This window comes from Bubalus bubalis, chromosome 21 (assembly GCF_019923935.1).
Source record: "Bubalus bubalis isolate 160015118507 breed Murrah chromosome 21, NDDB_SH_1, whole genome shotgun sequence".
NCBI lineage: Eukaryota > Metazoa > Chordata > Mammalia > Artiodactyla > Bovidae > Bubalus > Bubalus bubalis.
The window spans coordinates 50,786,988-50,801,461 of NC_059177.1; the positions used below are offsets into that span (position 1 = coordinate 50,786,988).

Consider the following 14,474-nt stretch of genomic DNA (forward strand, 5'->3'; position numbering starts at 1 on the left):
AGAGTGAGAGTTCCCAGAGAGGTAGGGGTTTTCTGTATGAAGCTGCGCTCCCGCCCGAGATCCGCTCCATGCTTTACTTCCTGCCATACTTCCCAACTTTGCTCAAAGTCGCTGGACTCCGCGCTAGTGGAGGGACCGCTGGACCGACAGAGGACCGAGTCGGGAATCAGCCAAGGACCCACACAGGCAGAGTCAACATGGGACCCCAAGGGAGGGGATAGGAGGGCACGGGCCCCAGGCCTCTCGTCCCCCATCATCCTCTTCCTCTCCTCTTCAGGATGGAGTGGGTCGCAGCAGGGGGACGAGGGAGGGACCTGCCGGGACAGCCTGGGCCCTGGCAGCTTCAGCTGGGCCTGCTGCTGAGCGGTGAGAGGGCCTGGTGAAGGCCTGGCGGGGATGGGATGTGATGGTGGGTCCTGGGGTAGCTGGATCAGGGGCTGCGGGGAGTGGGATAGTGTAGCAGAACCAGCTGACCCCCTGTTCCCAGTGCTGGTCACCACCCTGGCCCAGGCCCCAGCCCTGGATGTGCCAAGCTGTTCTCGGGGAAGCTGCTACCCTGCCACAGGCGACCTGCTGGTGGGCCGCGCTGACAGACTGACTGCCTCCTCCACCTGTGGTTTGCGCGGCCCCCAGCCCTACTGCATCGTCAGTCACCTGCAGGTGGGACTGGGGTAGAGGTGGGGGGCCGAGTCAGGATGGACTAGCAGTGGCTGAGACATTGACCCTGACCCTGATCCGACCCAGGATGAGAAGAAATGCTTTCTGTGTGACTCCCGGCACCCCTTCTCTGCCAGAGACAACCCAAACAGCCATCGCATCCAGAATGTAGTTACCAGCTTTGCACCACAGCGCCGGGCAGCCTGGTGGCAGTCAGAGAATGGTGAGGCTGCGGGTGGGGTATGGGGGGAGCAGGGCTGCCCACCAAGTAGCCTCAAGGCCCTGACCTCTGACTCCTGCCCCAGGTGTCCCCATGGTCACCATCCAGCTGGACTTGGAGGCTGAGTTCCATTTCACACACCTCATCATGACCTTCAAGGTGCCCGCATGTCTGGGAGCCTGCTTGAAGCACCCTGCTTGGCTCCCCAGTGCCCATGAACAGAGTCCCAGATCTTCAGTCCAGCCTCTCTGTACTCATACGCTGTGCCCTGGCTAGATGGGAGGCCCTTTCACCTCCCACAGTTCTGTTGCCTCCCACCTCCAGGCCTGTGTACACGCTGCTCCAATCCCAGGCTGGATCAGGCGCTGTCTCCCTGGGGCTCCTGACTTCCCCACTCGGGGTGGCTTTCCTTCCCGATTCTTTCTTGGCTCACTTTGGTCACCCCTACCTCTCCATGAGCTGCTTGAGAGCAGGCCCCAGCTGGACAGGGTTCTTGACAGGCCTGGGCTGGACTTGGGTCCTGGTGCCCGCTGATGAGCCGTGCTCCCTACCCAGACATTTCGCCCCGCTGCCATGCTGGTGGAGCGCTCGGCTGACTTTGGACGCACGTGGCGCGTGTACCGCTATTTCTCCTATGACTGTGCGGCAGACTTCCCTGGAGTCCCGCTAGCCCCACCACGGCATTGGGACGATGTTGTCTGTGAGTCCCGCTACTCAGAGATTGAGCCATCCACTGAAGGCGAGGTGAGGGCTGGCCTCTGGGCTTGGGGCAGAGAGGGGGCACGGTGGGCGTGCCCTTGGACACAGGTCCAGTGTCTGCAATGCCTCCATGCCCTCCCAGGTCATCTATCGGGTGCTGGACCCTGCCATCCCCATTCCAGACCCCTACAGCCCACGGATCCAGAGTGAGTGCTCCCTTCTCTGAGCCTGGCACAGTCCCAGAGTCCGGCTGCTAACTATCTGGGGCCTCGGGAGCTATTTTGGGTGTTTCCTAGGGCAGGTGCCAAGTCCAGTTTAGCTCATACAGCTAGAGACAGGAGGTCTCCCAAGGTGACCTTGGCAGCTTCAGCCCCCTGGCTGGGTGTGGGCCAGTGGGTTCCCAGTCTTCTTCCCTCTGCTTAGACCTGCTGAAGATCACCAACTTGCGGGTAAACCTGACACGGCTACACACACTTGGGGACAACCTGCTTGACCCCCGGCGGGAGATCCGCGAGAAGTACTATTACGCCCTCTATGAGCTGGTCGTGCGTGGCAACTGCTTCTGCTACGGACACGCCTCACAGTGTGCGCCCGCCCCGGGGGCACCAGCCCACGCTGAGGGCATGGTGAGAGCCTTCGGCTGGCTGAGCTGGGCTGTGGGCAGGGGCGGGCCCGGCTGGGCCGTGCTGACCACTCGCCTGCCCACCCCCCTAGGTTCATGGGGCCTGCGTCTGCAAACACAACACTCGCGGCCTTAACTGTGAGCAGTGTCAGGATTTCTATCACGACTTGCCCTGGCACCCGGCTGAGGACCGCCACAGTCATGCCTGCAGGAGTGAGTGAGACCCCAGCCCCCACTGCCCCAAAACTCTGTGGCCTGGCTGTGCCCTGGGTACAACCTAGAGATGGTTGGTTAAGTCCCTAACACCTAGATTGTGTCTGAAGGGTATCAGGAAGAAATTCCCTGGTGGCCCAGTGGTTAGGACTCAGCGCTTTCACTGCCAGGGCCTGGGTTCAATCCCTGGTCAGGGAACTAAGATCCTGCAAACCATGAGGCGTGGCCAAAAAAAAAAAAAAAAAGATTTGTGAAGGGGCCTTCCTTGGTGGCTCAGATGGTTAAAGAAACTTCCTGTGATGCAGGAGACCTGGGTTTGACCCTGGGTCAGGAAGATCCCTTAGAGAAGGAAATGGCAACCCACTCCAGTATTCTTGCTGGAGAATTCCATGGGCAGGGAAGCCTGGTGGGCTACGGTCCATGGGGTTGCAAAGAGTCAGACACGACTGAGCAACTAACACTTTCACTTTTCATCCTGGTCTCGATGCCCCCAGGGACTCCTTCAACCCTTCTCAACAGCGTGCTCTGATGAGGGGCCCAGTAGAAAGCCGAACCCCCACCCACAAATTCTGGCCGGTGGCAGGGACCTAAGGTGGCACTGGGGGTCCCTAAGTCCCTTCCTCTCAGGGCACGGTCCCTCCAGTGACCTTTGCCCTCTCTTCCTTCCCCTCTCCCAAGAGTGCGAGTGCCACGGGCACGCCCACAGCTGTCACTTCGACATGGCCATATACCTGGCATCCGGCAATGTGAGCGGAGGCGTGTGTGATGGGTGTCAGCACAACACAGCCGGGCGCCAGTGTGAGCTCTGCCGGCCCTTCTTCTACCGGGACCCAACCAAGGACCTGCGCGACCCTGCTGTGTGCCGCTGTAAGGCGGGAACTGAACCCTGGAGCAGGAAGGCTGTCCCCGGATTAGAGCGGAGGATGTGCCAGACTATGGCCAAGTTGCAGAGATTTGGGGTGGAGGGTGGGGGAGTGGTGGGGCCAGACTGGGAATCTAGGGTGGGGCTTGAGACTTGACTGGTGCTGGGCTCATTGGCCTAGGGTAACTCTGCACTTGTTTGTGCCCCCAGCCTGTGACTGTGACCCCATGGGTTCCCAAGACGGGGGCCGCTGTGATCCCCACGATGACCCTGCCCTGGGGCTGGTCTCGGGCCAGTGTCGCTGCAAAGAACACGTGGTGGGCTCTCGCTGCCAGCAGTGCCGCGACGGCTTCTTTGGGCTCAGCGCCAGCAACCCCCTGGGCTGCCAGCGTATGTGCCTCCTGTCCTGATTCCAGTCCTGACCTTGACCCTGGACCTCTTACCCTTGACCCAGCCAGACATGAGCACTGCCCCAGCTCCCCACAGTGCTGATGTCTCCTTCCCTGCAGGATGTCAGTGTGACCCACGGGGCACGGTGCCGGGGGGTACCCCTTGTGACCGCAACAGCGGAGCCTGTTTCTGCAAGCGTCTGGTGACCGGCCAGGGCTGCAACCGCTGCCTGGTGCGACTGGAGGGGGGCCGGAGTTCTGCGCTTGTCCTCAGAGCACAGGGCTGGGGGGTGGTGTCCATGCCCCCCTGGGTGGGTGCTGAGGGCTTAGGGCCTGAACCTGGGTGAGAGGCCAAGGGTGGGAGCCAGTGGTCTGGGGGCCATGCTTTCCCCAAGGAGTGTAGAGGCTGAGAGTCATCATCGGACTCTCTGCTGGGCAGAGAGGGGAGTCTGTTTCGGGCCCTCAGCAACCTCTTGTCCCGCAGCCTGGCCACTGGGGGCTGAGCCACGACCTGCTCGGCTGCCGTCCATGTGACTGCGACATCGGTGGTGCCCTGGATCCCCAGTGAGTGCTGTATAAGGGGCCCTGGGTGGGCGGGGAGAGAATCCTGGGCAGGAGGGCGGAGCCTCTGGAGTAACCACGTGTTCCCCAGGTGCAACGAGGCCACGGGTCAGTGCCGCTGCCGCCAGCACATGGTGGGGCGACGCTGCGAGCAGGTGCGGCCTGGTTACTTCCGGCCCTTCCTTGACCACCTAACTTGGGAGGCTGAGGAACCCCGGGGGCAGGTAAGCGGGGGCACTGTTGTGGGGCAGGGCATGGATGGCACTATGGATGGAGAGGCTGGGTTATGGGTGGCGCCTGGTGGAGGGAGGGTGTCTGCCTTGAGCAGGGCCTCCACTGGAGAGCTGGGGCCTGGGGACAGGCTGTGGCAGAAGAGCCCCCCACCCCCGGCTGCATTGCCTCTCAGGTGCTCGATGTGGTGGAGCGTCTGGCAACCCCTGGGGGCACTCCATCTTGGACCGGCCCGGGCTTTGTTAGGCTGCGGGAAGGCCAGGTGCTGGAGTTCATGGTGGCCTCTGTACCAAGAGCCATGGACTACGACGTGCTGCTGCGCTTGGAGCCCCAGGTTAGATCCTGCAACACCTAACCCAGAGCTCACCCTCTGCACGTGGGAGCACCTCCTCCATCATCCCGTGTCCCCCCAGGTGCCAGAGCAGTGGGCGGAGATGGAACTGACCGTGCAGCGTCCAGGGCCTGTGTCTGCCCGCAGCCCATGTGGGCACGTGCTGCCCCAAGACGACCACATCCCAGGGACCCTGCAGCCAGGCAGCAGGTGAGGACGCTAGTGGGAGCACCTACCACTGTTTGGAGGGCGGGTTGTGGGTCAGCCCTCCGCTCCCACTGCTCATTCATCTGTTCCTTTGAGTGCCTGCTCCTCCTGGCTGCTGTTTGCCGATGCTGCTGGGCATGGTGTGGCTCAGAGGAAGGAAGTAGAGAGAACCAGGCCTGCTCCTTCAGGGGCCCAAGTTCCAGAGGCCAAGGCAGGAATGGAGGGGAGCCCATTCAGTGTCAGGATGGGGGGTGCCTGTAGGGGCTTGGGAGGGTGTCAGAGTGCTCTGAGCAGGGATGTAACTGGCCTGATTAAGGTTTTTATTATATTGGGGGGTTCGTATTTGTTTCATGGATCTTTTTTTTTTAATCATTATTTCTTTTAAACTTTTTATCATGTAAAAATAGAAATCAAATCCCTTATGATTATACAGTGGAAGTGAGAAATAGATTTAAGGGCCTAGATCTGATAGATAGAGTGCCTGATGAACTATGGACGGAGGTTCGTGACATTGTACAGGAGACAGGGATCAAGACCATCCCCATGGAAAAGAAATGCAAAGAAGCAAAATGGCTGTCTGGGGAGGCCTTACAAATAGCTGTGAAAAGAAGAGAAGCGAAAAGCAAAGGAGAAAAGGAAAGATATAAGCATCTGAATGCAGAGTTCCAAAGAATAGCAAGAAGAGATAAGAAAGCCTTCTTCAGCGATCAATGCAAAGAAATAGAGGAAAACAACAGAATGGGAAAGACTAGAGATCTCTTCAAGAAAATTAGAGATACCAAGGGAACATTTCATGCAAAGATGGGCTCGATAAAGGACAGAAATGGTATGGACCTAACAGAAGCAGAAGATATTAAAAAGAGATGGCAAGAATACACAGAAGAACTGTACAAAAAAGATCTTCACGACCCAGATAATCACGATGGTGTGATCACTCACCTAGAGCCAGACATCCTGGAATGTGAAGTCAAGCGGGCCTTAGAAAGCATCACTATGAACAAAGCTAGTGGAGGTGATGGAATTCCAGTTGAGCTATTTCAAATCCTGAAAGATGATGCTGTGAAAGTGCTGCACTCAATTTGCCAGCAAATTTGGAAAACTCAGCAGTGGCCACAGGACTGGAAAAGGTCAGTTTTCATTCCAATCCCAAAGAAAGGCAATGCCAAAGAATGCTCAAACTACCGCACAATTGCACTCATCTCACATGCTAGTAAAGTAATGCTCAAAATTCTCCAAGCCAGGCTTCAGCAATATGTGAACTGTGAACTTCCTGATGTTCAAGCTGGTTTTAGAAAAGACAGAGGAACCAGAGATCAAATTGCCAATATCCACTGGATCATGGAAAAAGCAAGAGAGTTCCAGAAAAACATCTATTTCTGCTTTGTTGACTATGCCAAAGCCTTTGACTGTGTGGATCACAATAAACTGTGGAAAATTCTGAAAGAGATGGAAATACCAGACCACATGATCTGCCTCTTGAGAAATCTGTATGCAGGTCAGGAAGCAACAGTTAGAACTGGACATGCAACAACAGACTGGTTCCAAATAGGAAAAGGAGTGCATCAAGGCTGTATATTGTCACCCTGCTTATTTAACTTCTATGCAGAGTACATCATGAGAAACGCTGGACTGGAGGAAGCACAAGCTGGAATCAAGATTGCCGGGAGAAATATCAATAACCTCAGATACGCAGATGACACCACCCTTATGGCAGAAAGTGAAGAGGAACTAAAAAGCCTCTTGATGAAAGTGAAAGTGGAGAGTGAAAAAGTTGGCTTAAAGCTCAACATTCAGAAAATGAAGATCATGGCATCCGGTCCCATCACTTCATGGGAAACAGATAGGGAAACAGTGGAAACAGTGTCAGACTTTATTTTTGGGGGCTCCAAAATCACTGCAGATGGTGACTGCAGCCATGAAATTAAAAGACGCTTACTCCTTGGAAGGAAAGTTATGACCAACCTAGATAGCATATTCAAAAGCAGAGACATTACTTTGCCAACAAAGGTCTGTCTAGTCAAGGCTATAGTTTTTCCTGTGGTCATGTATGGATGTGAGAGTTGGACTGTGAAGAAGGCTGAGTGCCGAAGAATTGATGCTTTTGAACTGTGGTGTTGGAGAAGACTCTTGAGAGGCCCCTTGGACTGCAAGGAGATCCAACCAGTCCATTCTGAAGGAGATCAGCCCTGGGATTTCTTTGGAAGGAATGATGCTAAAGCTGAAACTCCAGTACTTTGGCCACCTCATGCGAAGAGTTGACTCATTGGAAAAGACTCTGATGCTGGGAGGGATTGGGGGCAGGAGGAGAAGGGGACGACAGAGGATGAGATGACTGGATGGCATCGCTGACTCGATGGATGTGAGTCTGAATGAACTCCGGGAGTTGGTGATGGACAGGGAGGCCTGGCGTGCTGCGATTCATGGGGTCACAAAGAGTCGGACATGACTGAGCGACTGAACTGAACTGAAAAATAGAAATACATAGAAGCAGAGAGAATAGCATAATGAGCCTGGCTGTACCCACCATGGACATTTGGCCAACTTTACATTTAACAAAGACTCCTCTGGTTTCCCAGTGGAGGATAGACCTAAAGGGCCCAGGTGGAAGGTGGGAGCTCTGCTAGAAGTTACTGAGTTAGCCGAGTGACAGCAGGCTGGACACAGGTGTAGCAGTTGAGGTGGCAAGGAGAGGACGTTTCCATAGGGTTCTGGTGGCAGAGCTGACAGGTTAGACATGTAGGAAAGGGAGAAAACGTGGAAAGGTGACTCCAGGGTTTGGGGCTTGGGCGTCTGGGTGGCATGGGCTCTTTTCTGAGATGGAGACCTAGCGGGGAGCACTTCTGAGATGCTGAGACATGAGGGGACAAGGCCAGGGGTGGTTGGATTTGTGTGTCTGGAATTACTGGAGGGCTCACGTTGGAGATGTAAGACTTATCTGTAAAGAGGTGGTTCTCAATTAAATGACCAGAAAAAGGAAGGAGGAGCAGAAGCAAGCTTTGGGGTACTCTAGTGTTAGAACCCAGTAGAGAGGGAGCAGCTGGGGGATGGGGAGAAGTCAGGAGTCTGGACAAGGTCCCAGAAACTGAGAAGAGCGTCTGAGGAAGGAAGGCGTACGGTTCTCACTGCATGCTGCTGGACGCCTCAGCAGATAAGAATAGAGAAGTAGCCGCTGGGTTTGGCTACAGGGAGGTCACCGGTGACCTTGGGACAGGCCGACTGCATGGCGTGTTGGGACACAGGCTCCCTGGGAGTGGGAGGCTTAGAGAGTGGACGCAGTGACTATGGTTACATTTTAGGGCTGTGTTGGGCAGGAGAACAAAGACAGAGCAGCAGCTGAGGGAGACCTGAATCTTGAGTAAAGATTTTTTCAGGGAGAATCGAAGAAGAACCCTAGGGTGCGTTTAGAAGCTGCTGGGAATGACCTGGGGCAGGGGGAGGCGATGCAGTCTTGGTGAAGAGGAGCCTTGGTCAAAGGTTGGAGGTGGTGGTTGGAGGAAGCGTAAAAAGGACATGGGGCAAAAACTGGAAAGTATTAAGGACTGATGGTGAAGCTGAAACTCCAATACTCTGGCCACCTGATGTGAAGAACTGACTCAGAAAAAAACCTTGATTCTGGGAAAGATCGAAGGCAGGACGAGAAGGGGATGCCAGAGGATGAGATGGTTGGATGGCATCACCGACTCAATGGACATGAGTCTGAGTAAACTCCAGGAGTTGGTGATGAACAGGGAAGCCTGGCATGCTGCAGTCCTTGGGGTCACAAAGAGTCGGGCACAACTGGGCAACTGAACTGAACTGAATATTTGTGCCAGGGAAATGCTGTGGGGTTGCAAGGCCATATGGAGTATTTTCAGCACAGGCGATGATCCCAGTGAAGGCACGTTTATGGGAATCTTCTATACAGATTCTCTGCCTGGCTGTCAGCTGTGGCCCAGACAGTGGCCCAGTGCAGTCTGTTTCTTGGCCAGTGGTTTGGTTGCTGGGTGTGGCATGGGGAGGCCCAAGAAGATGCATACGGGAACCCTGGGTGACCCCCATACCTGTCCTCCCCTACCCCAGGCACATGGTGTTTCCCAGACCTGTCTGCCTGGAGCCTGGCATCTCCTACAAGCTACATCTCAAGCTGGTGCGAACAGGAGGAAGTGCCCAGCCTGAGGCCCCCTATTCCGGAGCCAGCCTACTCATTGACTCGGTGAACACCTCCCTCTTCCCATACCTACCAAGATGGTGGGGCCTGTGGGCTGGGTCCCATAGTGGTGGCCGGATGGATGGGGCTGGGGATGGAACAGGCAGGTCTGGGGGGACCCAGCTTCGTGTCCTGGTGGTCCCACGTGGTCCAGGCTCTGAACCGCACTCTTCCTTCTCATCTCTCAAGCTGGTGCTGCTGCCCCGTGTCCTGGTGCTGGAGATGTTTAGCGGGGGTGACGCAGCCTCTCTGGAGCGCCGGGCCACCTTTGAACGCTACCGCTGCCACGAGGAGGGTTTGATGCCCAGCAAGCCCCTTCCTTCTGAGGCCTGTGCCCCACTCCTCATCAGCCTGTCCACGCTGCTCTACAACGGAGCCCTGCGTGAGTGTGTGTGGTGTGGCTGGTGGGGCGGAGGTGTGGGGGCTCAGCCTGACCTGCCCTGTTCCCTCTCCCAACAGCCTGTCAGTGTGACCCCCAGGGCTCCCTGAGCTCCGAGTGCAACCCCCATGGCGGTCAGTGCCGGTGCAAACCTGCAGTGGTTGGGCGCCGCTGTGACCTCTGTGCCCCTGGCTACTATGGCTTTGGCCCCACGGGTTGTCAAGGTATTCACCGGCCTCATCCCTCCAGTTGTCTGCCCCCCTCCCCACTACTGTCCTTCCTCCTTTTTCTGGCGCTACTTCGTCCTTCTCATTCTGGCTTCGGACCCCACATCCTCAGCCCTGATCACTTGACCTTCTCTTCCATCCCCTGACCTTCCACTCTGACCTCACCCAGCTTCCCCTCAAAGCCCCTCCCTGGCTCAGTCTCCGCCTTGCCCCCAGCCTGCCACTGCAGCCCCGAGGGGGCGCTCAGCGGCCTGTGTGATGCCACCAGTGGGCAGTGCCCCTGCCGAGCTGGTGCCTTTGGGCTTCGCTGTGACCGCTGCCAACGAGGCCAGTGGGGGTTCCCGAGCTGCCGGCCCTGTGTCTGCCACGGGCACGCAGACGAGTGCGACCCCAACACTGGCACTTGCCTGGGCTGCCGGGACCACACTGGGGGTGAGCACTGTGAAAGGTGAGCCTGGAGCAGCCGTGGACGAGCGGGTGGGTAGGCATGCCACTCAGGGAGGATGCAGCGTTTCCCTCTCCTCCCTGCAGGTGCATTGCTGGCTTCCATGGGGACCCCCGGCTGCCCTACGGGGGCCAGTGCCGGCCCTGCCCCTGCCCCGAAGGCCCCGGGAGCCGGCGGCACTTTGCTACTTCCTGCCACAGGGATGGGTACTCGCAGCAGGTTGTGTGCCACTGCCGGGCAGGCTACACAGGTGAGTGAGGAGGTTCAGGCGCGGGACCAGGGTGGAGCAGCTGGGCTGAGCACTCACGCCTCCCCCCACCCTCCGACCGTGGGCAGGGCTGCGATGCGAAGCTTGTGCCCCCGGGCACTTTGGGGACCCATCAAGGCCAGGCGGCGGGTGCCAACCATGCGAGTGCAGTGGGAACATTGACCCCACGGACCCGGATGCCTGTGACCCCCACTCGGGGCAATGCCTGCGCTGCTTACACCACACGGAGGGGCCGCGCTGTGCCCACTGCAAGCCTGGCTTCCATGGGCAGGCTGCCCGACAGAGCTGTCACCGTGAGTGTGGGGATGGGAGGGGACCACTGGGTGGGGCTCCCCTTGACTGGTGTGCATCCCTTGACTGGTGTTCCCATCTCGGCTGGCACAGGCTGTACCTGCAACCTGCTGGGCACAGATCCCCGGCAGTGCCCATCCACTGACCGCTGCAACTGTGACCCAAGCAGTGGGCAGTGCCCATGCCTCCCCAACGTCCAGGGCCTGAGCTGTGACCGCTGTGCCCCCAACTTCTGGAACCTCACCAGTGGCCGTGGCTGCCAGCCCTGTGCCTGCCACCCGAGCCGAGCCAGAGGCCCCGCATGCGACGAGGTAGGGCACTTCCTGTGGACCCCTGGGTGGGTGAGGCCAGCTGTCTGCCTCCGGTCTCGGCTCTGCACCTGATTGACCTCTGCCTGTTCCCACTCTAGTTCACAGGCCAGTGCCACTGCCGTGCTGGTTTCGGTGGACGGACCTGTTCTGAGTGCCAGGAGCTCCACTGGGGAGACCCTGGGTTGCAGTGCCGAGGTGAGGGGGCTAGAGGGGCCAGAGTAGATGGGGGGGGTGCTTCCCAGGATGCTCCACTGGCACCCTGACCCTGTGGTCTGTCCTTTGCCCACACAGCCTGTGACTGTGACCCTCGTGGGATAGATACACCTCAGTGTCATCGTTCCACGGGCCACTGCAGCTGCCGCCCCGGCGTGTCTGGCGTGCGCTGCGACCAGTGTGCCCGTGGCTTCTCGGGAGTCTTTCCCACCTGCCATCCCTGCCACGCGTGCTTTGGGGACTGGGACCGCGTGGTGCAGGATCTGGCGGCCCGCACACGGCGCCTGGAGCAGTGGACGCAAGAGCTGCAGCAGACGGGCGTGCTGGGTGCCTTTGAGAGCAGCTTCCGGCACCTGCAGGAGAAGCTGGGCACTGTGCAGGGCATCGTGGCTGCCCGAAATGCCTCCGCCGCCTCCACTGCACAGCTCGTGGAGGCCACAGAGGAGCTGCGGTGCGGACGAGTCCGAGGATGAGTGGTGGGATGGGGCAGGGGCCCAACGCGCCAGGGCTGAATTCTGTATCACTTCACACAGGCGCGAAATCGGGGAGGCCACGGAGCACCTGACCCGGCTGGAGGCTGAGCTTACAGACGTGCAGGATGACAATTTCAACGCCAACCACGCACTGAGTAGTCTAGAGCGAGACTGGCTTGCACTTAATCTCACGCTGCGGCAGCTTGACCAGCATCTGGACCTGCTCAAGCATTCAAACTTCCTGGGTGAGTTGGTGACCCCCGAGGCAGTTGGATCAGGGTGGATCTTCAGCTGACTGCCCGCCTCTGCCCAACTCAGGTGCCTATGACACCATCCGCCAGGCCCACAGCCTGTCTGCAGAGGCAGAACGCCGTGCCAACATGTCGGCCCTGATAGTGCCCAGCCCTGTGAGCAACTCAGCAGACACCCGGCACCGGACAGAGTCCCTGATGAGTGCCCGGAGGGAGGATTTCAACCGCAGGCACATAGCCAACCAGCGGGCCCTGGGCGAGCTCTCTGCCCATACCCACGCCCTGAGTCTGACAGGCATCAACGAACTGGTAAGGCTCAGTGTGGGGTGGGACATGTGGGTGTGGCTGTTCCTTCCCCCAGCCCTGACTTGTTCTGTGCCTGGCAGGTGTGTGGGTCCCCAGGAGATGCGCCCTGTGCTACGAGCCCCTGCGGGGGTGCTGGCTGCCGGGATGAGGAGGGGGAGCCCCGCTGTGGGGGCCTCAGCTGCAGTGGGGCAGCAGCCATGGCGGACCTGGCGCTGGGTCGGGCCCGCCACACACAGGCAGAGCTGCAGCGGGCGTTGGCAGAAGGAGGTGGCATCCTCAGCCAGGTAGCTGAAACCCGTCGACAGGCAGGCGAGGCCCAGCAGCGGGCCCAGGCAGCCCTGGACAAGGCTCATGCGTCCAGGGGCCAGGTGGAGCAGGCCAACCAGGAACTGCGGCAACTTATCCAGAATGTGAAAGACTTCCTCAGCCGTGAGCCTCCCTGTGGCCCAGGCCACGTGGTGTTTCCCTTGTGTCTGTGTTCATACTTGAGTCAGAGCCCACACAGCACCTCTGTTTGTGACCACCATTGGGCAGGGACTCAGGATGTGTGGACCCCGAGCCCTGCCTTTATGTCATCCCAAAGTCCATGGCCCCAAATCTGTGTCCCATGTAGAGTCCTGTCCTTGTGGTTACTAGCTTCTGGTTACTGTCCTTCTGCCTGCTAGCAAATCCATACCCCATGTGTGGTCTCTGAGTCCATACTCCCACGTGTCCCTGTGCCCAAGCTCTGACCTTAAGTCCTTGCCTGTGTCCCCACAGAGGAGGGGGCTGACCCTGATAGCATTGAGATGGTGGCCACCCGGGTGCTAGAACTCTCCATCCCAGCGTCGCCTGAGCAGATCCAGCAGCTGGCGGGTGAGATTGCAGAGAGGGTCCGGAGCCTGGCAGATGTGGACACAATCCTGGCGCGCACTGTGGGAGACGTGCGCCGGGCCGAGCAGCTCCTGAACGATGCGCGGCGGGCACGGTCTGATCCCCAACCTTGGACCCTCCTGCACCCCCGCTGCCCCCTCCTTGACACCTGATCCTGATACTGGCAGGTTCTGACTCCCTCTCTTCCCCAGGAGCCGGGCTGAGGGTGAGAAACAGAAGGCAGAGACAGTCCAGGCAGCACTGGAGGAGGCCCAGCGGGCACAGGGTGCTGCTCAGGGTGCCATCCAGGGGGCAGTGGTTGACACACAGGACACAGAGCAGACCCTACACCAGGTGTGGCCTCCCTGGACACCAGTGGGGCCAGGTTAGGAGCACACCGCGTAAACCCCTTTAATCCTGGGCCCACCCACGGCAGGTGCAGGAGAGGATGGCAGGTGCCGAGCAGGCACTGAGCTCCGCAGGTGAGCGGGCTCAGCAACTGGATGGTCTCCTGGAGGCTCTGAAACTGAAGCGAGCAGGGAATAGCCTGGCAGCCTCGAGTGCCGAAGAAACGGCTGGCATTGCCCAGGATCGTGCCCGGGAAGCTGAACAGGTGCGTTGAGGCAGAGCCAGATGGAAGGGCTGGGGACAGAGGCTGGGCCTCCACTGGGCCACCACCCAGCCCCCGGCTTCTACATCCACAGCTGCTGCAGGGCCCCCTGGGGGACCAGTACCAGACAGTGAGGGCCCTGGCTGAGCGCAAGGCCCAGGGTGTGCTGGCTGCGCAGGCGCGGGCAGAGCAACTGCGGGACGAGGCTCGGGGCTTGTTGCAGGCCGCTCAAGACAAGCTGCAGCGGCTGCAAGGTGAGGATGGGGGTGGGAGGGCCCCAGAAAGGTGAGGCTCTCTGGGAGAAGGACCCTTCATCTGATACCCGTCTCTGCCAGAGCTGGAAGGCACTTATGAGGAGAATGAGCGGGCGCTGGAGGGCAAAGCGGCTCAGCTGGACGGGCTGGAGGCCAGGATGCGCAGTGTGCTTCAGGCCATCAACTTGCAGGTCCAGATCTACAACACCTGCCAGTGACCCCTGCCCGAGGCGCCCCCCGGTCCCTAGCCTTACCCCGCACGCATGATCGCCTGTGCATGAACAGTCCTCAGCCTGGCAAGGCCCCCCCCAATAAACCAGTGTGAATTCCCGGGTGTGGTCTGGACTCTGATTTGGGGAGGGCGGGGTCTCTGGGAGGAGTCTGTAGAGGCGGCCACCCACCGGGCCCCAGCGAGG

At 58.9% G+C, this 14,474-nt stretch overlaps 1 protein-coding gene across 2 annotated transcripts; it reads left to right on the plus strand.

Annotated features, from left to right (window-relative positions):
* The first annotated feature begins 55 nt into the window (after positions 1-55).
* LOC102398665 (laminin subunit beta-2) lies at positions 56-14,388 on the plus strand. 2 transcript variants are annotated; one of them, XM_044933564.2, is made up of 33 exons: positions 56-186; positions 278-366; positions 488-660; positions 745-880; positions 963-1,036; positions 1,433-1,621; positions 1,719-1,782; positions 2,000-2,202; positions 2,291-2,411; positions 3,090-3,278; positions 3,484-3,663; positions 3,783-3,895; positions 4,147-4,226; positions 4,315-4,447; positions 4,630-4,788; positions 4,868-4,995; positions 9,052-9,184; positions 9,368-9,560; positions 9,638-9,781; positions 10,001-10,232; positions 10,316-10,479; positions 10,566-10,790; positions 10,882-11,099; positions 11,198-11,294; positions 11,391-11,763; positions 11,846-12,030; positions 12,104-12,345; positions 12,423-12,771; positions 13,102-13,309; positions 13,407-13,548; positions 13,631-13,807; positions 13,899-14,058; positions 14,140-14,388. In XM_044933564.2, the coding sequence occupies exons 2-33, from the start codon at positions 279-281 to the stop codon at positions 14,274-14,276; spliced, it is 5,409 nt and encodes a 1,802-aa protein (XP_044789499.2). In that variant the 5' UTR covers positions 56-186; position 278; the 3' UTR covers positions 14,277-14,388. The 2 variants fall into 2 exon arrangements, with proteins under 2 accessions (XP_044789499.2, XP_006053306.4); XM_006053244.4 differs by having other exon boundaries at positions 129-366.
* The last annotated feature ends 86 nt before the right edge of the window (positions 14,389-14,474 follow it).